General features: G+C 34.8%; 1 protein-coding gene across 2 annotated transcripts in view; it reads left to right on the top strand.

Moving 5' to 3' along the window:
* Positions 1-25,153, top strand: part of ADCY8 (adenylate cyclase 8) — a 364,885-nt gene that overhangs the window by 331,295 nt on the left and 8,437 nt on the right. For both annotated transcript variants that reach the window (XM_031947205.1, XM_031947204.1), the window contains 2 exons: positions 2,640-2,786; positions 22,984-23,076. In XM_031947205.1, the coding sequence (XP_031803065.1) occupies positions 2,640-2,786; positions 22,984-23,076 (240 nt within the window). The remainder of the gene's footprint in view (positions 1-2,639; positions 2,787-22,983; positions 23,077-25,153) is intronic.

Here is a 25,153-nt window from a genome sequence, read left to right as displayed (position 1 = left end):
TATGATTGCTACTGAGAGCTTAAAACAAAGATTAAAAACAACAACAACAACACAGAATCGTGTGTTTGTCTTGTGTGGGCGATAGAGCCGAAATTGTCTTGGACAGGATGTTTCCAGAGAACCAATGCTCTGTCCCCTTTTTTTGTCTGTCTGAATCATCTCTCAGCATCCCTCATTCCCACCCCCCCCCACACACACACACTGAGCTTCAATTTGTAATGCTTATTAGCTAATAATAACTAGTTACCAAGTAGATACAGGACAGGCAGGGCCAACCTTGTCATCCCCCCACATTTTATTTCAGTGGAAATAGATATATCTGAGTATCCCCAAAATATTCCCACCCTTTTAATGCCTAAGATTCTCCTGCTGAACCCTAAGGCTTTTGTCTCTGTTTCAAAGCAATAAGTCATGCTTCAAGCTGTTCTTAGTCATTTATACCTCAGTGTGAATGAAGAATTGGAGAGAATGGTTTGATGGAGCAAGCAGTATGATGCAATCAATAGTGTTGGATTCAGAAAGACCTCAATTTAACTCATGCCTTTAGATGCTGGCTAACATTGTGACTCTGTATAAGTCATTTACTTTTGCTTTTTTCTCACTGTAAGATGAAGATAACCTCCCAGATCTACCTCCCAGAATTGTTGGGAGGAAAAGATAAAATGTTGTTTATAAACTTTAAAATACTGTATAATTTTCAGTTCTTAGGTTATGACCCAAAGGGTTAACTGCATTGATAAGCGAACTATTAATACTATTTCAGTGCAGGAAATGGATCCAAGTACAAAAGGACTACAAAAGCTAACATACTTTTTTTTAAACTTTAGAATTCTAAAAAAAGGCAAAAATATTTCCTGTCCTCAAGGAACTCACATTCTAATGCATACAGAAAAAATTGACGATTATTTCAGAGGGAAGGCACTGTCATCATGAAGAACAAGGGAATAGGGTATCACTACTTAGGTTGAAGACAGAGAGACTTGAAAAGATAGTATTTGAGCTGACTTTTGAAAGGGGTCAGGTAAACTAGAATTCCAGTCATGAGATAACAACTAGTGAAAAGGCATTGAGTCAAATGATAAGATGTTCTGTATGAATAACAGAAAGAAAACCATTGACATTGGAATCAAAGAAGACAGCAGAGAGTAAAGCATAATAGTATTGAATAAGTAGGAAAGAGACAAGTCATTACAAATTTTAAAAGGGTAACACAAGACTTTCTATTTAACTCTGTAAGTATGAAAACAGGTAGGAAAATAGCATGATATGTCAGAAAGAATATTAAGAGTCTCTTCCAATGGTTCTCAAACCTTCACTTTTAATAGTTCTTTAAATAGAAAATTAGCAAAAACCTTTACAGTAAAATTGTTTTTTTTTATAATGTTAATACTTGATTCTAGTGGTATTAAACAACATAAGAGTGAATGTGTATTGTGTGAGCCTGCATATAAAAATTTTAATAGCATTGCAAAAAGTTTACTTAGCAAAAAAGGATGTGATTATTTTTCTATCAATAAATATTCAATAATTGGGAACAATATTGAATATGATGGCTCAACTTGTAAGATATTTCACAACAATTTTCATTTTACCTTGTGCTTATATAAACCATTAGGTGATTTTTAATTTTTCTTTTTTTGCTTGATCACTTTTACTTTCAAAATTCAAAAGTTTTGTTTTCAGATGCACAGTACTTGCTTTGTAAATGCCTTTGTAATTGTAATCACTGTGTAATCTTTATTTTAAATACTTGGTAATGTTGCATATACATTTATTATAGTCATATTTGGGATTTGAAAAATAGACCAGATCCATAAGTGTTTCTTTCATTATTAGTCATTTTTCTGTATCCCAACTTTTCATATTTTATTCAATTATGCATAATAGGTATTTGTGCAATAAATATTTATAGTTTTTCATTTTGTTTTTTAACCAAGCAAGTATAAATAGACAAGTCAAATCTGGCTTAATGAATACAGTACTGGGCTTGGAGTCAAGAAAATTTAGATTTAAATTCCACCTCTGATTATTATTAGCTGTGTGACTCTGTGAAAATAACTTAGCTTCTAAGAGGGTTAAGTAATTCTTTAGGACATATATACTCCATTTGCAACAGTGGAGACAATTTCTACACTGGGATTCCAAACAGTGACAAAGTAACCAGATCCTTTGAGTATTCACATTAGACACTGATTTTTTTAAAATATATATATATATATAAATTAATTCAGGCCAACAAAGAAGTGATTATGTTTTACACATTTGGGAACTCATTCCGTTATTGATTCTAGACCCATAACAACTTTTTGGCCATGGGTTTCGTTCCAACTACTTTCCAGAAGTCCTAGATGCTGCCAACCTTACAATTGACTAGAAGAGCAAAATGATGGATTTGGGTTTTGTTATATGTTCTTGTCTTTCATTATAGCTTATTTTTTTCCCTATGGAATCTCACCTCTCCTAGTCTAACCCACATTTCACAGAGCTCATCTTAAGGAACAATGGATTTAATGATCTCTAAGGTCCCTTAAAGGTGCTTTCCATGTTTATTTTAGGGAGAAGGAATAAACACAACTGTATTTTTAAAATGGTTCACTATAGCATGTTTCTCACTTTTTTCTATTATCCTTTCCATCTAGGAATTGTATTCCCAATCCTATGATGCTGTTGGTGTGATGTTTGCTTCTATCCCCGGATTTGCTGATTTTTATTCTCAGACAGAAATGAATAACCAAGGAGTGGAATGTCTGCGCTTGCTGAATGAAATCATTGCTGACTTTGATGAGGTAAATCCCAGGTTGCCAGATTTTGTTGTGAAATACCAGGGCCAGCAGAGCTTAATGTGAATGGAATAATCAGTTAGGAATCAGTTAGGCAGGTTCTTCTATGATATGACACTCTAGTGGTCCATTAAAAATAGCTCAGCACTTTGCATATTGTTAAAAAATATATGCACATATACATTGTTCCTCTCATGATCAAACCAAAGAAAGTAATTCACAATTACTAAGAGAACAGATTTATCTGGCCAGTTACAAGAGAAAATCCATTACCTCAAACCACAACAATAAGTACACAGGAACCTTCCCAGTCATCCATTACATCAAATTCTAGGTACTCTACCCAACTGCCCACAATTGTGCAGCAACACTTCATCCAGGATATTCTTTACTCCCCATTCCAACCTGATTTCCAGATATATACAGTGACATCCCATTACAACTTTACTCCAAGGCAGAATTCTATGGGCAATGAAAACTTCCCTATACTCATTCCTCCATGATTAACATTTTACCACTCCATTTTACCCTCCCTATCACAGTGACTCTTGGATTGTCATGTGCCATTTTTTTTTCAAACTCCATTCTCTATTTCGTACTATCACTCTGTTTATCCTCATTCTCTCAACTCAAGCCCACCACAACCCACTATAAAATTATTTACCCATTCTACTGTGGCTCTCCTAAATGCATGCTCCATAGACAACAAACTTTCATTTATAACCTTTATTTGTTTTGTTTTGTTTTGTTTTGTTTTTACTCCTTCTGTCTTCTTGTTCTTACTGGCTTCTTCCTAATGACAGTTTCTCTAGTCACTGTTTCTAATACTGGCTATATTTTCACTCATACCCCACCTCCACCTCACTGCTCATAGTTTAGGGGTTGGAATTTTTTTTTTTCATCCTCATTGACACTTCTAGGTTCTCTAGCAACCTTCATTCTATAAACCCTCCTTTGAGAGATTTAAATGGATTTTTTTTAGCCCCACCCTTCTGGATCTCTCTGTATATTTTAACACTGTTGGTCACCCTCTTGTCTTTGATACTCATTTCTCTTTAAGTTTTAAATGCTATGTGTAAATTACTAAAGTCATTGTCATTCTCCTCAAAGCCTCTCTTCTTCTAAACTCCTTTATTACTGTAAAGTATATTGCCATCATTACAGTAATCCAGGTTGGCAGCCTAGGTGCATTCTTAAATCACTACCCTCCTCCCCCAGGTATGTAGGTGTCTCTCTCTGTCCTCTGTTTCTGTCTCTCCCTCTGTGTGTATGTCTCTCTCTCCCTTTCTTCCTCCCTCCTTCCCTTCCCCCCCCCTCTCTCTCTAATTCCCGTCTTTCTTTTTCTCCCTCATTCTGTCTCTTTCATTTTTCATATTTGCCAAGTTGTCTATCATTTCTATTTTTGTAAAAATCTTCCCTAAGACTGCTGTCACCCTGGTGCAAACTCTCATCACCTCACACTTGAGCTGTAGCAATAACCTTTTGGGTGACTCAAATCACTTCCCAGTTCAGTTTGTTTTCCATTCAGCTGTCAATCTGATTTTCCTAAAGCCCAGTTTTAATCATGTCAGCTCCTGCCTATCCCTTCCCACTCAATAAATTTTCATGGGTCTCTTCTACCTCCAGGAACACATATAAAATCTTCTGTTTAGTTTTTATAGCACTTTGTAACCCTCCCTTTCTGCCTTTCTAAGTTTTTTATATATCTTTCTCTTCTCTTCATCTATGATACAATGACCCTGATATTTTTGCTTACTCACCTAAGACATTCCATTTCCCAACTCTACGTAATTTCACTGCCTATCCCCCATTCCTGGAACTTCCTCTCTCCTCATCTCTGACTTGGCTTCCCTAGCTTCTTCAAGTCTCAGTTAAAATCCCTCTTGAAGGAGTCTTTATAATACCTGGTTAATCTTATGCCTTTACCAATAACTCACATTTATCCTGAATTTTTCTTGTTTATACATAATGGTTTCCATATGATTTCTTCCATATTAGATTGGAGTCTCCTTAAGAGCAGGACTTTTCTTTATATGTCCTGTGCTGGAAGATAGTTGGCATTTAAGAAATGATTGATTGACACTAACATTGATCTTTGGAGAAAGCACTGGAAATGGGACTGAATCAATAAATGGCCATTATTAACTATTTGCTGTATATTATACTAAGGACTGAGGATATGAATATAAAAGTGGGCATTTCCTATAGTCAAGGAAAACTTACATTTGCATAAAAAGAAATAATACATGTAAGGAAGTGGTGGCCAGGGAAGGGGGTTATTTTTACCTAAGAAGTCACAAAAATATGAATGGCGTCTAGGGAATAGGTCTACATTTTCTTTCCAATTACAAATGTAATAATGATTTGATTAGAATTCCCATGACACAAGGGATGGGAGGAAGAAGGTACAGAAAAGAAGATGGATTTTGGGAATATGAACAAGATTTGGTCTGGAGATGGCTTTCATGAATGGTTTAGCCCTAGGGCAGAAATGCCAGCTGACTAGATTAAATTCGCCAAAGTATAATTTGTGTAGGTCTAGTGTTCTGGAGGATGCAACAGCAAGATAGATGGTAAGAAGATGAGCAAAGTGGATGGCTGCATGTGATATGAAACAATATCTAGTCTAGGGCCAAATATTAGTTATTAACTTGATAAACCATAATAATTAATATTTATTAATAAATCTAAAAAGCTTTTGTGATATATCTACTGCATGCAAGATATTCTGCATTCTGTTAGGGATACAAAAATAAGTCAAAATAATCTCTGCCTTCATGGAGCTTACAATCCACTGGGGGGATGCTATATAGAGAAAGATAAATATATTCATGACAAATTAGAAGGTGAAAGAGGAAAAACCTCTTATGTATGACTGGAACAGCAGAGACCTATATATACAAGAAGGCTTCTGGGAAAAGAGACAAGTCTAGAAGTGTCTTTCATAGCTATGAAAACAAACTCAAGACAGAGACACTTTAAATGTACTCTTCTAGATCAGTGGTAAAGAGCTATTCCCTTTAGTCATGATAGGCAAAGTCCAACCACAGCTCAATATCTTGTTAACCCTTTAGTAAAGGGAACAAAATTTCTATCATCTTCTCTCCAGAAGTTTAGCTCTGATCTAGCACTCCTTGTCTCTCTAAATAGCTAGAGCCCAAGTCCCTCTTATTTCTAAGAGATTGGCTATTTTCTAAAAGGTTGCAGTCACTCTCTTAGTCCTCTTTAGAAGAATGAATCCCAGGATCTTCTTCTCTCTAGATACTGGAGAGTAAGTGGGGTGCTAGATTCAGAGTCAGTGGAACTGCTTCTGCCATTCATTAACCTCTTTAGGTTTCAAATATCCTGAGAAAAAGTATAGAGCCATGAGATATATGCAGAGCATGGTAAATAATCCAGTTTTGTTGAATAACAGAATATGATTCATAGGCCTGTGAATAAACAAGGTAAGACAAGAGAGATAGATCAGAGCCAGATTGCAAAAGACTTTGAATGTCAGGATAAGGAAGTATAGTGAATAAATGTTTTTAGAACAATCAACATGGTATCCCCCCTACAAAGCAAAACTCAAAAGTGATCATAGTATTGTAGAATTCCTTACTGTAGATATATTGTAGTTCTTTTTCTAACAAAAGACCAGGGCTTTTTTTCCATTTCATCCTTCATTTCTGACTATTTAATTAATAAAATATCTAATTAAGGACTGCGTTTTACCCCCAAACACTTTCAGTTGAATAATGAATTACATTTGCAGCATACATATTAAATGAAATATTATGATCCCTTGCTAACTACTAATCCGCTTCTGGTAGATAGATGCAATTTGCAGCTACCCAAAGGTGGCCCATAGCCAAATGACTCTACATCAGAATAGATTATGCCAAGTGATACCATAGCACAAGAACATAGGGAAGGAAGCTTTATTATTTTGAATATTTTTATATATAGGGCTGCTTGACAAATTCCTGCTAGTGATTCCGAAAACAGTAAGTCAGATTCAATAACTCACACTTAGGTAGTACTTTCTTGACCACAACTATGGGTAATATATTGGGTAAGAATTGTTATTCCCATATGATGGAAGCAAAAACTGAGATATGGAAAGTTCTAAATAAATTTCCCAAGGTCGGATAGCTAGTAAGTACTGGTATTTGGATTCAAACCAAGTGATTTTTCAAATACTGACATTGACTTTGTTGACTACTGTCCTCCTCTTAGAATCCTTCCTTGGTTTCCATGACACTAATTTCCATACATCACAATTATTTATATATTGCCCTTTCCATGCAGATATTACCCAAACCTCTGTGAATGATCATTTTCCCCTTTCTTTTGAGGGAGCATTAATGCAGTGGATGGAGCTGTGAACGTGGAAACATGAAGACAAGTTAAATCTAGCTTCAGATTCTTACTAGCTGGGTGACTATAAGAAAATCACTTAATCTTGGTTTGCCTCAGTTTCTTTGATTGTAAATATAAGTATCTATCTCAATAGGATTGTGTTAGGATCAACTAAGATATTTGTAAAGTACTTAGAACAGTTTCTGGTACACAGTAGGTGTGATATGAATACTCATTCCTTTACCCCACTTTCTAATCCTGTCTAAGATATTCATTCTGGGCATTTTGCAATCTCACCTGTCTTAGCAACTGCCACACTCCAGCTCCTGAATACCCTCCTTCAAAACTCCCTAAAAATAACTTCCAGACATCATGTCCCCTTCCACTTTGGAAATCTTGCCTACGTTTGAGCCATTGTACCCTACATACCTACCTTTTCAACCTCTTCCTCACTACACCCTCACTTTCTACTTGTTGTTCCTCAAATCATTATCAAATCAGCCACTGGTTTTGGAAAAGAAATGTCATCAACTGCCCTATTCCTAAAAATCATTTTCACTCCTTATACCAAAATACCACCCCCCTCATATGTATCCTCTCCTCTACTAGAATATAAACTTCTGGAGGGCAAGAACTGTTTCATGTTGTATCCCCATCCTTACAGAGTGTTTGGCACAGAGATGGAACTTAATAAATTGGATTTTTTTAATTCATTCATTTTTCTACATTTTACTCCCTTTATTTTGCCACTCATTTGATCTATCATAGTTTCATAGATGACTCACAAATCCATATATCTAACCCTGATCACTCTCCTGATCCCATCTCTCATGCATTTTAGTCAATCTCCTAATTAGTATCCATGCTTCTAGTTCTTTCCATTATCTGCTTCATTCCTTTCTACTTGTTACTGATCTTTCCCTCAGGAAACTTCCTTATATCTACTTATTTACATACATATTGTATTTATCACTAAAATATAAGCTTTTTTAGGTCATGGGCTTAGTGTTTGATATCTATTTGCAAATGCTGTCTTTTCTAACAAAAAAGCAAAACTTTAGTATCACAGAATCTCAGAACTGGAAAGGACCTCAGAAGCCATCAATCTCAACTCATCCCTGAATATGTCAACAAGTCAAGTCAAGTCAACAAGCATTGAAAATGATTTCCTCTATGGTATAACAAGTTGCCATCTAGTCTTGGCTTAAAATAAAAAAAAAATTAGGCATTTGAGTCAGAAATAATTATTATTTTTGAAAGATCTTTTATAAATGATAATGAAGTCCACGATGATTTTTTCCCAAGAATCTAGCATCTTCTCATCTTTCAGATATTTAAATAATTAATCGTGAAGCATACTTGAAACTGTAGCATCTACATAGCAGTGTGCTGGTAAATATTTAAAAATCAGACCTCTGAAAATGCAACACATATTTGTTTAAATCTATGTTATTAACATTTTCTCCATCACTTTCTTAAGTCTGGAAAATCAACAGAACAATAAATCAAGCCCTGATTTGTAAGGTTTGCCAATTTCTGAGATATAAATGTTCATAATGAAAATTTGCTGCTATGAGCTGGCTCCAAGACTTTTTGAATGTATATTTGATCGTATTTAGTATGCCCTGTTATTGTTTTTTCTGATGACATTTCTACTTTCTCATATAGCACATCAGAAAATGAGGTTAGAATACAAATACAGTGGTTCAATATCATTGATGAAAGAAAGTCTGTTATTAACATCATTCTAGACCTTTTTTATCTATTTCTATTTCCCTCCTTAAATACTCTGGTGATGATCTGGCTCAATTGTGTTTCTCATCAATCTCTCTTTAAACATGCTTTTTTTTTCTTTTTCTGTTTTATGAAGCAATATGCCTCTTGATCTTCTATTATTCTCTTTTGTAGGATTTTGCAAATGAATTAATGTCTTAGACTGTTCTCTCATTTGCTGTTATACCTTTCTCTTGGCAAGGAGAGCAAATATTTTGCCTGCAAAAGTGATTTCAAAACTATTTTGATCTTATTTTAGTGATGGGTTTCCATTGATTTGACTGCCATAAGAAATAATGATCCACTGTAGTCATGTTTGGTTTTTTGGTCATTTCCTATTTTTTGGTGTTAACGTCTTTTTAATGGCTCAAATTAGAGTTCCTTTAATTCCATGCCATATCGTCTTTTCATTTTTTTCTTCTCTTTTGCTTTTGCTTTTGATCTATGCTCTAAAGAGTTGATTGCCTAAGTATACAAAAATATTTGAAAGATCTTTTCAGTAGCCAGTCATTCCCTGCAAACTAAAATATAATCAACATCATTTCTTATACTACTCATCATGCTCACTATACTCGTTGTCTCTTTACTCTTTTCTTAAATAAAATGTTCTTCAGTTACAGGAGTAAGACTTTTCCATAGTCTACAAGTATTTGGTTTTACTCATTTTTTATCCTAATCTAATTATCATAATTTTTTTTACTTTCTTCCTATATTTTTATCCTTTAGTCACTAATATTAAAATATTTCTTGATTTGATATGAATAATTATCAAATTATTTACAGAATTTTCATACCTCTGAAATCTTCACAACTTTAGCATATAAACTTCAAAGAATTTTTATAGTAATGTTTCATAGTAATGCAGATGGTTTCCATGAGCATTCATCTTATGAAATTATATTCCTGATTCCCTTAGGACACAATAAAACTAATTAACTGACCCTAACTCTTGCCTGTCTAAAGAAAATCAATGAGTTATCTTTACATTTATCTGTAACTTTCCTTAGGAATCTTGTTTTTTTATAGTAAGAATGTTAATATTGCTATAATTCTTTTCTTCCAGTAGTATGAATTTTCATTGGTTACTGGAAAAAGATATCACATTTAGAGTACCAAGAGTTGTTAACCTTTGTAGTCTAAAAATCATGCAGTTCTTTACATCTTTTTTCCACCCTTTTTTCCCCATTCTGCTCTAGTCATTATAAAAGCAGAAGAGACCAAAATGCAGGTAATTTTACATTTTTTAAATGTGTTGCCTTCAATGAGTTCATCTCTAAAATGATCAGTGTGATCTCTCTATACCTGGCCATTTTTGACTATTCACTCTATTCTTAGCTTAGTCTGACCCTCAAAAAGTAAGTACAATCTGTTGTAGAATAATCTTAAAAATATAGTGGGTGGTTGATAAAATGTTTCTGAATACTTTTTAAATGTAATGAATCTTAGGATTTAGAGGTGGAAGTTACATAAGACATTATCCACTCCAATTCCTTCACTTTTTATGTGAGGAATGTTGAGAGCAAGAAACTTGTCCAAGTTCATATGAAGAGGTGAGCTACTTCTTAAATTTTCAGAGTGAGAATTTACACCTCAAAAATCACAATCACTACAAATCAGGACTTCATTTATTGTTTTGTTGATTATTTCTAAACTTTAAAAAGTGGTAACAATACAGATTGAACATAGTGTGGGCATAGAGTTGTTTTGTGGGTGTTTGCTTTCGTTTTTGTTTTTGCAAGAGAACCTGGTTGTTAAACATTTATCAGCACACCTCCAAATTGCTCTATCAACATTGCTTGAGCTCTATGAGAGGAAAGTAGAAGGCTCAGGAAGTTAAAGCAACTTTAGATTAGTGGTTTGGTGATTTGGGGTTAATAAGGATGATAATAATAATAACTGGCATTTGCACAGAGCTCTAAAGATTTGCAAAGTCCTTAAAATTAACATCCATAATCTCATTTGAGCCTCATAAAGACTCCTGCTTCTATATATTTAAACCTAGGTACTCTGATTGTACACCTAATATTCTTTTTACTAGAAAAGACACTACTTATTTTCTGAAAATTTAAATACAAACATCAAAAATAATATTTTATGTGGATGAAAGAGATGGTGTTGAGAGAAATATGAGGAGAAGAAGGTGATTTCCAAGCTGGAACTCATTTTGCAAATGTTAAGTTGGATTCCTAGATTCAGTCATATACTAGAGGCAGAACTGATACTGCTTCCAAGTTGCTATATGGTCTTGAACAAGACTAAAACCTGTAATTTCAAAGTAGTACAGAGAAAACCAAAAAAAGGAAGAAAAGGAAAATTCCATATTTTCCATTAATAAGCATGAAGAAAATTGCCAAATGATGCATTACTCCAGGGATCAAAGATGAGTGGAAAGAGCACAGAATTTGAAATCAGAAGACATAGATTTCAGTTTCTACTGTGATATATATTACCTATGTCCTGGAGTGGAGAAGATGGCAAAGTAGGTCAATAAATTTCAAGCTCTCCAGATTTCTTTCACAAACAGAACAATTAGCACCTCAAGGCAAATATAAACTGTTGAAAAATCAAGAAGATTTGAGCAGAACAGGGGCATTTCACATGCAACCTGAGAATCTAGAGGCAGCTGGGTGATTGATGGAGTGGTAGACTTAGGGTTAAGAAGAACTGAGTTCAAATCCTGCCTCAGGTGCTGGCAGTGTGATTTTGGGCAAGCCAAGAAATTCCTTTCTGTCTCATTTTTTTCAACTATAAAATGGGGGTGATGGTAGCACCTAGTTCTCAAGATTATTGTTGAGATGGTATTTATAAAGTACTTTGTAAGCCTAAAATACTGTATAATTGCTGGTTATGAGAAAGTGTACAATATTTGCTTCACAGAGTTGTTGTGAGAAAAGATCTCTGTAAACCTAAAGCACTAAAGAAATATATAAATTAATTGATCAAAAGATATTCTTTACCTATTTTTAAATACTTTGAATCTATAGATTTAAAAAAGATTTTCCCTAAAAAATCTCCATAAATTTCATAATGAATTGAAGAAATTCTATGTATGTCTCATTTTAGACTTAACTTACCAGGATGAAGAGTCTTTATTGCTGTCTAGGAAATCAATCAATCAATCAAGAAGAATATATTTTCTCCAGCATGTCAAATATAAAAATAATCCTAGAACCTCAGAATATAAAACTAAAATGAAATAGTATCTGATCTCAAGGAAATTCTTGTAGAGGAGATAACATTTACACAAACAAGAATATAAACAATTTTTATAATTTAGCATTTGAAAAATGTGTTCAATATGAATATAAAGTACTTTTGAGAGAAAAGAGAACTGGGATAAGGAAAATTTTCCTGTAAAAGCTAAATCTTGAAGGAAACAAGAAATTTTAAGAGATCAGAAACTAATGACAATCAGCTTATTTCCTTATTCTAACCTAATTTCTACTAATCCTAACACTTTAAAATCCCAGTATGACGTAGGAATCACAAAACAATTTACATCTTCCTTCATGTCATTCCTGGATATCTGCTGACATTTGGATAATAACATTAAGGTTGGAGAGTAAAGATATTGTGAAGAAGAAAGATGTAAGGGCGGCCAGCATGAAAACTTGCTCTGTCTTCTCTGCTCCTGAAAAATTAAAATTAGATGGAAAGATTCTGGGAATATGGCAAAGTAGGTCAGTAAATTTCAAATTCTCCAGATTTTCCCCACAAACAGGACAAATTTGTGTCTCAGGATGAAATTAGACTGGTGAAAAATCAAGAAGACTTGGGCAGAACAGGGGTCTTCTTGGACCAACCCAAGAAGATCCAAAGAAAGACCCCAGCCCAAAGATTAACCAGTGTAAAATGCAAACACCTCTGGGCTAACTCCATTGAAATACCCAGTGGGGAGCCCTGAGGCAAGCTGGCTTTGGAGGAAGCCACAGTCCTAACTACAGGAACTTTCACCTGCCACACTGTGGGCTATATGGGCTAAGTCCTGGAAAATTGAGGGAATCCCAACTGATTAGGAACACCAGGCCCAGTTGTGCTGCAAAGACAAGGCCTTATGTGAGAAGGAACCAGAATACTGACAGTACAGAAGCAGTGGAGCAGGGAGTTGCAAGAGTGTGGGGGAGAGGAGGGGAGGAGTTTGAGGTTCCAGGTCATTCTCCACCCCTATCTCCCATTAGAGGTGTTTATACTAGCAACTACAGAAACTTGCTTTGGGAACAGGGAAAAGAGGGGTTTGTCATCAGCAGAGGACACTGAAGTTAAAAAAAAAAAAAAAAAGGTTCTTTCTAATATTTTAACATAATGTTAAATGACTCTCTGCCCAGAAAGAATTTATAGAACTCAAAAAAAAAAAATTTAAAACCAAATGAGAAACATTGAGAAAAAACTAAAAAAGTAAAATAAAATAAAAACCATTCAAGAAAAGCAGATTATGAAAAAATGAACCAACTGAAAAAGGAGATGAGTCTTAAAGATGAAAATAACTTTTTGAAAATTAGAATTGGGCAAGAGGAAGTCAGTGAAACTATAAGACACCAAGGAATGGCAAAACAGAACATAAAGGATAAAAAAAATAGAACACAATGTGAAATATAAGAAAAATAACAGATCTAGAGAAGAGATCAAAAAGAGAAAATATCAGAATAACTGGACTACATGAAATCTGTGAGCAAAAAAAAAAAAAAAAGTACTTTGACACAATAATGCAAGAAATAATCCAAAAAAATTATCCTGGAGTGATAGAACATGAGATGAAAGTGGAAATAGAACACATAGGAATATTCTTGCCAAATTTCAAAAACCCTAGATCAAAGAGAAAATTTTGTAAGATACAACAACAACAAAACTTAGATACTCTGGAACTACAATTAGAATTGTATAGGACTTATCAGCAGCCACAATAAAAGACCACAGGAACTGGAATTATATCTACCAGCAATCAAAAGAACTAGGCCTGAGGACAAAAGTTTCATATTCAGAAAAATTATCCATATTATTGAATGAGAAAAAATGGGCCTTCAATGAACTTGAAGATTTTCAGAATTTTCTATTAACCAAACGTGAACTCAATAAAAAAATTTAATGTATGATCCAATATCAAAAATCAATTTCAAAGAACTCAACATGGACAAAAATTTGTTTTTTATATGTAAATGTATAACATGTTTAAGATTTATATCCCACAATCGGGGAGATAAAAAAAAAGATTGGGGTAAAGGTAAAAAGAGTAATTATGTTATACAAATGAGGTACAGAGAAAGAATAGACATACCCCGGCATTAGAGGAGGGAGAAGGTCTCAGTAATAAGAGCCTCCTCATATTGGGAATGAACTAAATAGGCAACACTACATATATATCATGAAAGGTATAGCATCCTCTAAAATATTTAAAGAAATAAGGAAGGGGGGATGGGTGGAGGGGGAAGCAAAAGATGGGGGAAGAAGAAAAGAGAGGGATCCATAAATGGGAGGAAGTTAAGTAATACCGAAGCAAGTTAAGGAGCAGAATTAAAGCAAAGACTTAGCAGGGATAGGAAAGATAGATATGAGTGAATGTGGGAATTGGGAGTGTATGTGTATGTATCTATATATGTATACAAAAATATATCCTTACTTAACTTTGCTTGCTTAAAGGACAGAGGAGGGGATGGAAGAGAAAGGGGGGGGGGGAATAAAGTAAAAAAGGTTTGTAGCAGCAGGGAACAAAACAACCTACAAGGAAGTAAAGAAAAGATGGACTCTCATAAATATAATTTCTTCTATCATTATACATCATTTTTTTGAATAGTAGTTTATTGTTATATATTTTGAATCCTTCCTGATGTTCTGCTGAGCACATGACAATGTTCTGTTTTATTTCATTTTGTATCCCTTTTCTGTTTTTCTTTTTTCTTAAAAATTAAACCCAAGAAAAAAAGAAAGTAAAAAATTCAAAATTAGCATAAAAGATAGCATGTTATGCCACCAATACTAGTCTTTATTTTCAATATACTGCTAATTTTATATAATTTTGAGCAAGTTCTCTGGGACTCAGTTTCTTGATCTGTTAAATGGGAAGAAAGAAATAGACCCCAAAGAATCTGACAGCTCTAAGTCCATGACCTGTTCTATTATTCACTCTAGACACTGCATTAAGTTCAGACATATAGAAACATAAAATTTTTATTGGGATTAACAGTTCCTGTATAGACGCATTTGGAAGCTAGATAATCTTTTTGTAATTGTAGTAGAAGGCTTTCTTGTTCAAGTAAAGTTTGAGATAAATAACTTATGAAGTTTCTTCTTACTCCATGATTTGATCCATCATACATAAAAATGCATGCAATAATTATGTTACAATAAGGTTCTATTCTATTAAGGTTTTCTAAATAGGTTGCAGTGCAATCATTCATAGAACAAATGGAATGGGACTTTGTAGATAATTAGAAAAAAGGCATGAAGATTAAATTCATTCTAATCCTTTCCACATGGCCAATTCAGCATAAGATACCTTATCATTGCTTTCCCATATTCAAGTTAGGGGTATGAATTTAGAACCTACAAATTCAATGCACCTTTTGAATTAAAAAAAATATATTGTCATTTTTGTGGCACATAAAAGTATTTTCCTCATGTTCCTTGAAGTGATTAGATGATATTTAATTCAATTCAATGCAACAAAGCATTTATTACAATGCCTACTACATATAAGATTCGGTGTTGAGACCAAGGATGCAAAGATGAAAAGAGAGTCACAAAATCTTGGTCTTGTAAGAGACTTCAGAAGATATTTAAACAAAAATCTCTTTTATAATGTATTTGACAAGATGTTATCCAACCTTTGCTTAAAAGCCTTAGTTAGAACACAAACCTCCTAAAAAGACCAACTCCATTGGATGGTTGTAATTATTGGATTTCACACACACACACACATACGCACACACATACACACACACACACACACACACACATCTGCTATAGCACAGGAAGGACCAATGTTTTATCTAATAATGGCACAAAATGGTGCAACTTGCTATATCTAACTAAGCTACCAGATGATGCTGTATATTCCAGCTGAATTCAGAATTGGATCACCAACTCCCTATTGAACCACTTATATGGTCTAACCTTTAGACATCTCCAACTAAGTAATTCCAAAATAGAATTCATTATCTTTCCCCAAGTCCTACTTGTCTTCTATTCTCTGTTTCTATCAAGACCACCTTCACTATTCCAGTCACTTTAGGTTAGCAACCTCAGAATAATCCTCAATTCCTCACTGAACATCATTCTCCATGTTTAGTCAATTGCCAAATCATATCTGTTTTTCATCTACAACATCTGTCATTTTCCCCTCCTTACTTTCCTCTCACAAAGCTACCACATTATTATAGGCTCTTATTACTTCTTCTCTGGACTATTACAATAAATTATTTGTCTTCCTTTGCCAAGTTTTCTCTAATCCAGTTTTTATAAATTTTAGTATCTATGCTGTTGAAGCAAGCCCCAGAGTAATTTTCCTAAAGCAGGAATCTGACCACAGTTATTCATCCACTCATTAAATGCCAGTAGCTCCCTATTACATCTGCATTAAAATGCAGATCAAATACTCCTATGTTTTGCATTTAAATCTCTTTATAACTTAACTCCAAGTTTCTGTTTTTACCCTATTTTACATTTTCTCACCTTTATATGCTCTAAGGTTAAATTAGTCTTATTATTATTCCTCAGACATGATACTACATAGTCTATCTGTCATTGCACAAGCTGTACAATACATTTTCTCTTTTCCTTTGCCTCTGAAAATCTTCAGTTTCCTTCAAAAATCAACTCAAGGAACACTTTCTACATGAATCCTTTCCTGATACTCCCCTTCCCAACCTCTTTTCCAGAAGGTACCAGTCTTTGTTTATGCTTACATAAGTGCACATTGTCTCCTCCAGTAGAATAGATGCTTTTTGAGAACAGGTTCTACATTGTGTATGTCTCTGAATCCTCAGTACCTAACACAGTACCTGGCATATAGGTCAGAAACAACCATCCAGTTCATTTACTATATATTCATGCTATGCCAGGAGAAGTGATGGGGATCCTTTGAGTACTTTTCAAAAGGCTGCCTTGAGGTTTAACATACCTATTTCCCCCAGTTTGTCCATATTCATTCCTTCTTGTGCATGCATAAAATATCTGGCTATAACAGAATAGCTCATCTGTCCATAGTAGTCACTGATTTTTATTGAAATGGGAAACCCATTTCACTTCTTTGTCTCAAGCAATACAAGCAGAGGAAGTGGTCAGAGCTCCCTTAGTAGTACGGTCCAGTGGAAAGAACACTGAATTTGAAGTCAGGAAGCCTGACTTCAAATTCCTTCTCTGTTATTTACTATTTGTGTGACCTTGGGCAGGTAACTTTATTTATGGGCCTCAGCTTCTGAGATCCCCTTCTACCTCTAATTACATGATTCTGTGATTTATAACCCAGCTCTTACTTAAGAACAAAGGAATAGTTTCAAATAAACTAATAACAATTTCTAAAGGAGATTTTAAACAGATTATAGATCTGGAATTCTGGCAATTACAAGGATGAAGAAGTAAAGGAAATAGGGAAAGAGTAAGTATAGAGGAGATCCTTCATTCTCTTACAGCATTCTGTTACCACTAACATTGAGACTAATTCAGACTCTCAACTCACTGGAGCTGGTATATTTTGTAAGGTTTAAATCAGATAACAAACACTTTGTAAAACCTAAGATTTTAAATAAAATTGTTGTATCTAATGCTAATATTGTTATTAAGATCTTACTGCCTTGGTGGGAGGAAGGCAGTAGCCATATTAGACTATGGACTTATTAAGCTTGCACTCCACTAAAATCCCAGGATAGATTTTATTGAATTATCATCTAGCCATGCTTCCTGTACTTAGGTAGAAATTTTCTTTAACCTGAATGTAAAATTTTGTAATTATCTCTTGATCATTTTACTCGATTTGTTCCAGTGTGCTAACTGGTCAAAATCTTACTGGAACTTGGAGCCAATATTATTTGGAAGGAGCTATCCAATGTTTTGCCTCCTGAATGTTGCTTAGTGTTATTATAAATGTTCATAGGTCATATATTTATCAAATTTGTAGATGCCATGAAGGTTGATGGTGTAGCTTACACCAACACCAACACACACACACACACACACACACACACACACACACACACATTCATTCACACATGAAGACACTTGCAGACAAGGCAGCTAGCAGCTAATGGCAGCAGATGGAGTTTTGAGACTGGACTCAGTTCAAATCAAGCACCAGATATTTCTTAATTTAATTTAACTTTTTGCTTCAGTTTCCATATGCTTGTGTTACACATGTACACACATATACACACATATGGTGTGTGCATTTGTAAAAAAAAACATATGCATATATAAATAATGATATTAATAATTTTGTTATTGTTCAGTTATGTATAACTCTCCATAACCCCATTTGGGATTTTTTTGGCAAAGACACTGCATTGGTTTGTCATTTCCTTCTTCAGCTCATTTTACAGTTGAGAAAACTGAAGCAAATGGAATTAAGTGACTTGCCCAGAGTCACCAACAAGTGTCTAGGGCCAAATTTGAATTTAGGAAGATGGAACTTTCTGATTCAAGGCCTTGCTCTCTATCCATTGTGCCATCTAGCTATCCAATTATAATAATGACAACAATAATAATAACTAACATTTATATAGTATCTGTGATGCACCTAGAATTATACTAAGCATTTTACAAATATTGTTATTTTATTCTTATAACAACCATAAGAGAAAGGTACCATTATTCCTAATTTACAAATGAGAAAACTGAGTTAGAGTTTAAATGGCTTGCCCAGGATGACAGGATAAGTTCCTGAGGCCAGATTTTAATTCAGGTCTTTCTGACTCCATATCCAGTGCTTTATCTACTGTACCACTTAGCTGCCCCAATATGGATGTCTGTGTATGCACACACACACGTGTGTGTGTGTGTATAGATAGATAGATAGATAGGATAGATAGATGATGGATGGATGGATAGGAACAGGTATATGTATATCATTTGCTGAGCCCTTTTCAGGGCTACTCATCCACCGCTGATGTCCATCCAACTTAACCCACCTTTCAGCTGTGGCTCGAAGAAACTATAACATACAAAACAGCAAAAATGTGGTAAAAATCATGCCAGCAGATGACTAAAGCAGGTTGAGTATCATTGAGAGTCTTCAAACCCAGCAGTGAGTTAGAAACATTTCTATCCCAAGCATCTGAAGTTTTTCCCTGGCAGAATGGGTCATGAGAGCAATTTGTTCCATCAGCCATGAAAGCAGCAGAAATAGGTGCTATGGGAATGCTTAGAGCTTAATCAGACATTGAAGAAGCCAAGGTCATCCATTACATCCCAGGCGATTGCTGGGCTGATGATTCTGGGAGAGAGAGTAAGGATGATGAAGTTAGTGAAACACTGCTTTACTTAAATCCAATTCAAGTCAAGTCAAAACATCACCCCATGATATCACCTGCCCTTTCCAAAATGAAGGGCAGAAAACAACACAAGTCACTGCTTCAAGGAAAGTACATTCTAATGTAAGAAGCAATATATAAATGATGAGTTGTCTATGAAATATATGCAGTGTAAATGAGGGTGAAGGCACCCACAGCTGAGAGAGCCTGGGAAGGGCAGAAAATAGAACATGAACTGAAGCCTAACCAGGGGAAAATAGAACATGAACTGAAACTTAACCAAGGGAAAATAGAACATGAACTGAAGCTTAACCAGGGGAAAATAGTACATGAACTGAAGCTTAACCAGGGAAAGAAAATAGAACATGAACTGAAGCTTAACCAGGGGAAATCAGGTGTCAGAGCTGAGGTGCAGAGCATTTCCAGCAAGCAATACTTGGACTCCCCATCAATATCCAGGCACTGAGACAGGTGAGGAAATATCTTGTTCCAGGAGCTGCAATCACTGCACTTCAGTGTGGCCACATTTAAGCTAAGTGAGTCAGTTCCATGCTTTTGAAAGAGTTACTTGCCAGCTCTATGGCATATAGATAGCCAGAGGAGCTGAAGAGAAACCCTTTAAAAGAGTATTATCATAGCTCAGGTAAGAGATAATAAGGGCTTGAAAGATTCATGACAGCCTGAAACAATAAGGAAGAGAGGCAAAAGATATTTGAGGGTCAGAATTTCCAGAATTTACCTACTTACTAGATATGTGGAGTGAAGGAGAGGAAAGAGTTAAATATCACTTCAATTTTCCAGCTTGGAAGATTGGAAATACAATGATGCCCTCAAAATAAACTGGGAAATTTGGAAGAAGGCTATATTTTTGAGGGGAGATTATGATTTCAGGTTTGCATGCATTAGATGAAGCATTTATTGAACTCTTATTATGTATGAACATTCTGCTCTGTGTTGAAGATACAAATAGAAAGATCCAGTTTTTAAGAAGTTAATTTTCTAATAAAGGAAAAAACACATGTAAAAGCAGCAAAGCAGTGCAGTAGATAGAGGCCTGGACTTGGATCCAAGAAGATATGACTTCAAAATCCAGTTCAGATACGTACTAGTTCAGTGACTTTGGACAAGTCACTTAATCTGTCTGCCTCAATTTCCTCATCTATAAAATGGGGATAATAATAACACCTCCCAGGATTGTTATGATGATCAAATTAGATGATAATTTTAAAATACATAGCTCAGTGCCTGGCATACAGTAAGTACTATATAAATGTTGACTATTATAATAATTACATATTATTATATAATAATATAAATATTTATTATAATGTAATATAAACATATATAGATAGATAGTTCAACAGATAGAGCACCAGCTCTAGAGTCAGAAAGTCTCATCTTCTTGAGTTCAAATCTGACCTTAGTCATTACTAGCTCTGTGATCCTGGACAAGTCCAACCTTAATGCCTTGTTCATCCTCATTGAAGATGTTTAACAACATGGCTGAAAACATTATGCTAAAAAGCACAAGATTAAGCACACAGTCTTGCTTCACTATACCTGGGAAAGCACATATGTATCATCCATTACCCAGAACCCAGGCAAGCAATGAAATTGATGAATTTCTCCGAGTAACCAATTTTTTATATAATTATCCATAAGTCTTCATGAATGACATTGTCAAAGGCCTTGGTCAGATCTACAACTGTATACAGAAAATTGTTATGGTCTTGGAGTTGATGGACAATAAACTCCATGTTGATCATTCCTCAACCCTTTCTGAAGCCACACTGGATCTCAGCTAGACTGCTTTCCAAGCAAAGGATTAATGTTATGGAGGACTTTGGTGAGAATTTTGCCAGCAATGACTAAGAGAGAGAGAGATCCTCCTATGGTTATCACAAAACAAATTATTTCCTTTGCCTTTAAGAGAGATGAACAATAGAGGCATCCTTGAACTCCTAGGAGAAAACCTTTTCTTGCCATATAACCCAGAAAATTTCAGTCAGCTTTTTAAGAGCAATGGACCTCCCCACCTTATAAATCTCAGCTGGCATAGAATCAGTGCCTTGTTTCCCACATGAAAAAAGCTTGAATTCTGATGACTAGAAAGATTAACAGTGTTCCAAACAGAAATAGATCTGTTTGAAGGAAGACTAGCTTTATGAGGAAAGATGATGAGTTCCAGTTTCCATGGTGAAATTGAGAAACCAAAGGAAAAATCCAGCAAGTAGCTGGTGATAAAGGAATGAGATCCAGGAGAGATATCAGAGCTAGAGATATAGATTTGGAAATCTTCTATGTAGTTATCACATATCATATGAATGATAAGATAAAGATAATAGAATATATAAAAATGAATACAAAAATTCACTATTGTTGAATGTGAATAATTAGTTTGGAGAGGATAAGTCTACAACCAGTCTAGAACTCTGCACAAAACGTTGTATTCATCACTCTCATCCTCTGTCTCTTCTTTTAATCTCATAGTCTAGGAAATGCCAATGTTTGCTGCAAGGATGCATCTGTGAATTGTGATTGCATTTAGGTTGGTGATGAGAAAGTCATAAGATGAACAAGTGTTGAGTAGTAAATAACCAGTGGTGTTACTATTTCCAAATCCATTCTTCCCATGGACTCCCTGCCGGGTCTGGTAGTCTAAACCTATTTTAGCATTAAAATCACTCAGAATTATAAGCTTGTCTTCTTTTAGTTCATTGATGATAAGGGCCTCTAGGACTTCATGCAATTTTTCTTGATCTTATCAAGATTTGTCATGGTGGAAACATGGGCAATAATGGTGGTGTGACATTTTCCTGCACTTGCCAATGGCACTCTTATCAGTCCATCATTTACTCCTTTTGGTAGACAAGTGAGCTTATTGACTAAATTAGTTGATACAAAACCTGCTCTGATGTCAGTGAAATGGCCTTCACTTGCCAAACTTGTTTCACTCTGGTATGCCATTTGAATGTCATACCTGCTGAGTTCTCTCACAGCAAAAGTTGTCTTTCCAACTTTTGGATCTCGAGTTGTCTACAAGTGTGTATTTTCTATGTATCTTTGCTTAATTTCAACCACAGGATGGGATACCCACCTGCTGTGGTAATTATGCTAGATTTGGAAAAGCAGACAATTCTTAGGCCCCTTTTTTAGCCCCTCTCTTACACCATGAGGTGAGCATTGTGATCTTTAAAAGGCTGCTCAGACATCCAGAGGGCAGCTGAATCTCACTGCAGCTTCCAATGAAGTAATAACCCTATGGCCTGTGTACAGGGTTTTGATTACAATTTTCAGCTTATCCACACCTGCTTCTTTGTCACTTGCCAATTGCCACAGGACTTTGAGACAGATAAAACTGGCAAAATGGTATGGATGATATCTTTTGATTCCTGCATGAATTGAATTTAAGTGAGGCAGAGTTGCACAAAGTCATCAACTTCACTTTTATCTTCTAGTCATCACTGTCCAGTGGCAGGATAGAGTCAAAACCATTGATGATAGCTCAAGATGCAGTAGCTGCATCTTCACTGTCTCTGAACTGTTCACAGTGTTCCATTTTCTAATACAGACAGTATTTGTTGGGAGTTGGAAAATAAGAAATTAACATCATTGTCTTTGATTACTTTTAGTTACTTGGTGAAGACCGATTTCAAGATATTGAAAAAATTAAGACAATTGGCAGCACTTACATGGCCGTATCAGGCTTGTCACCAGAGAAACAGGTAAAAAACTATTTTCTTCTTTTTGTTAATTTTTAGTATGCTAGCCAACATTCATTCCCAAGACATAAATTCCAAGAACTGCTCAATTATTAGCCAAAACCCCATGAAACCCCATGAAAACAGGGCAAATCATATCTTTCAATTTACCTCAATACTTCATATTATGTTCTTCCCACAATAGGTAATTTATAAATATTTATTGAATGAGCCCATGTTTGTGGGAGGGAAATATGCAGAGTTTGGGAATATAAAGATATGAATTTATTTTTAACCAGATATTGAACAGAATCTATGCTTTGTTAAAAACTTCTCTAAACATGTATAACTGTACTTCCATATAATCAAATAATTGATTATTAATTAATTAATAAATAATCTATATAATTAAATAATTAGGACTTAGTGAACATTCCTTAACATTTCTTTGCTGATTCAGAATTCTATAATCATTCTGAACATCGATTATCTTTGTCCAGTAATAGAAGTAATAAAAGAAGAAACTGGAATCCAGAGTATAATGAGCCCAGTGTCATTTCAAAGATATTTTGCCAGATTTTATTTTGCAATTAGATCTCTTAAATAAGCATGTTTGTTTATGGTTACTTTTTTCTCCTTAATGTACATGTAAAAGTTATAGATAATGAAGAACTTTGATCCCAATTGCTATATAGTAATAACCATAATAATACTTTTTTGTGACCATGTCCAAATCACTTAACCTCTCAGTACCCATAGGCAACTCTAAAGCTACAAAATTACAAATAATTTTCCTATCTGCACTAATGGACTTTCCACAGAGGGAGTCCCATACATTGGTAAAATTGGTCAAAAAAATTGGTAAAATTGGTTCTGATTTTAAAAATAAAAATCTCAAAATAATGAAGACCTGTGTTCAAGTCACACATATTAGCTATGTGATTGTGGGGAAAAAAAATTAAAAACCGCTATCAGTGTACCAGACAGGTGTTTAACATTCTGAGTTTAAAAGGAGGTGAATAAGTACATTGTTGAGAGAGGGGAGTTCTTTCCTGGGTAATAAAAACAATAAGAAGAATTATAATTTTAGTGTCATAGACTTTAGATCTAGAAGAAACCTTAGAGATTATATAAATCCAACTCCCTCATTGGGGAGGTCAGGGCCAGAAAGGAAAAATCACTTGTCCCAATATACACAGATAATAAGTAGCAGAGACAAAATTTAAACCCCAGCTTTCTGACCCTAACTCCAATCTTCTTTCCATTATGCCCCTGCTGCTTTCTTATATAGAGAACAGTGAGGTTCCTTTAGTGCTGGTTGACTAATGTAATAAAGATTCTATATACTCACTGACATGAGTTTAAATTGGCTTGGGTCTGAGTGTAGTTGCTCTTTACAAGCAAGCTTCCTAAGAGATAGCGAAAGAAAATCCCAAAAAGCCTTGAAAGACAGAGAGTAGAATACTTAAATTGTATAAAACATTTTATGCATTTCTCACCTTTGATCTTCACAATAACCACAATAACCAAAGGAGGCTCTACAATATTGTTGTTCAGTCCTTTCAGTTGTGTTCAACTCTTTGTGATATCATTTGGAGTTTTCTTAGCAAAGACCCTGTAGTGATTTGCCATTTCCTTCTCCAGATCGTTTACAAATGAGGAAATAGAGGTGCTGGGTTCATTGTCTGAGGCTGGATTTGAACTTAGTTCTTCCTGATTCCAAAGTTGTTTTATCTTCTTCACTCCCTAGCTGCTATAATTGCAAGTATTAGTTATCAATTAACAAGCACTGCTTTGCCAACTGTGATATACTAGAGATTCAAAAACAAAAATCCCTTCAAAGAGCATTCATTTGGAAGCAGAGGGCGAGATACCATATGCATGTGAATATATACACAAACCTATACATATATATACATATTATAGATTTACATATTTTTAACCTACTCAAAGAAAATAAATAAAGGTAGCTAAGGAGAGAAAATAATAGTAGTTAATATCTCCTTTGCCATAAGAGGGAAGAAAAAAGAAACTTTAGGCCAAATTTTTTTTTACTTATCTCAGAAGACAAAGGTAGGAAGAAGAAATTAATAAACAACCC

This window comes from Sarcophilus harrisii, chromosome 1 (assembly GCF_902635505.1).
Source record: "Sarcophilus harrisii chromosome 1, mSarHar1.11, whole genome shotgun sequence".
NCBI lineage: Eukaryota > Metazoa > Chordata > Mammalia > Dasyuromorphia > Dasyuridae > Sarcophilus > Sarcophilus harrisii.
This window is presented reverse-complemented; position numbering and strand designations above follow the sequence as displayed.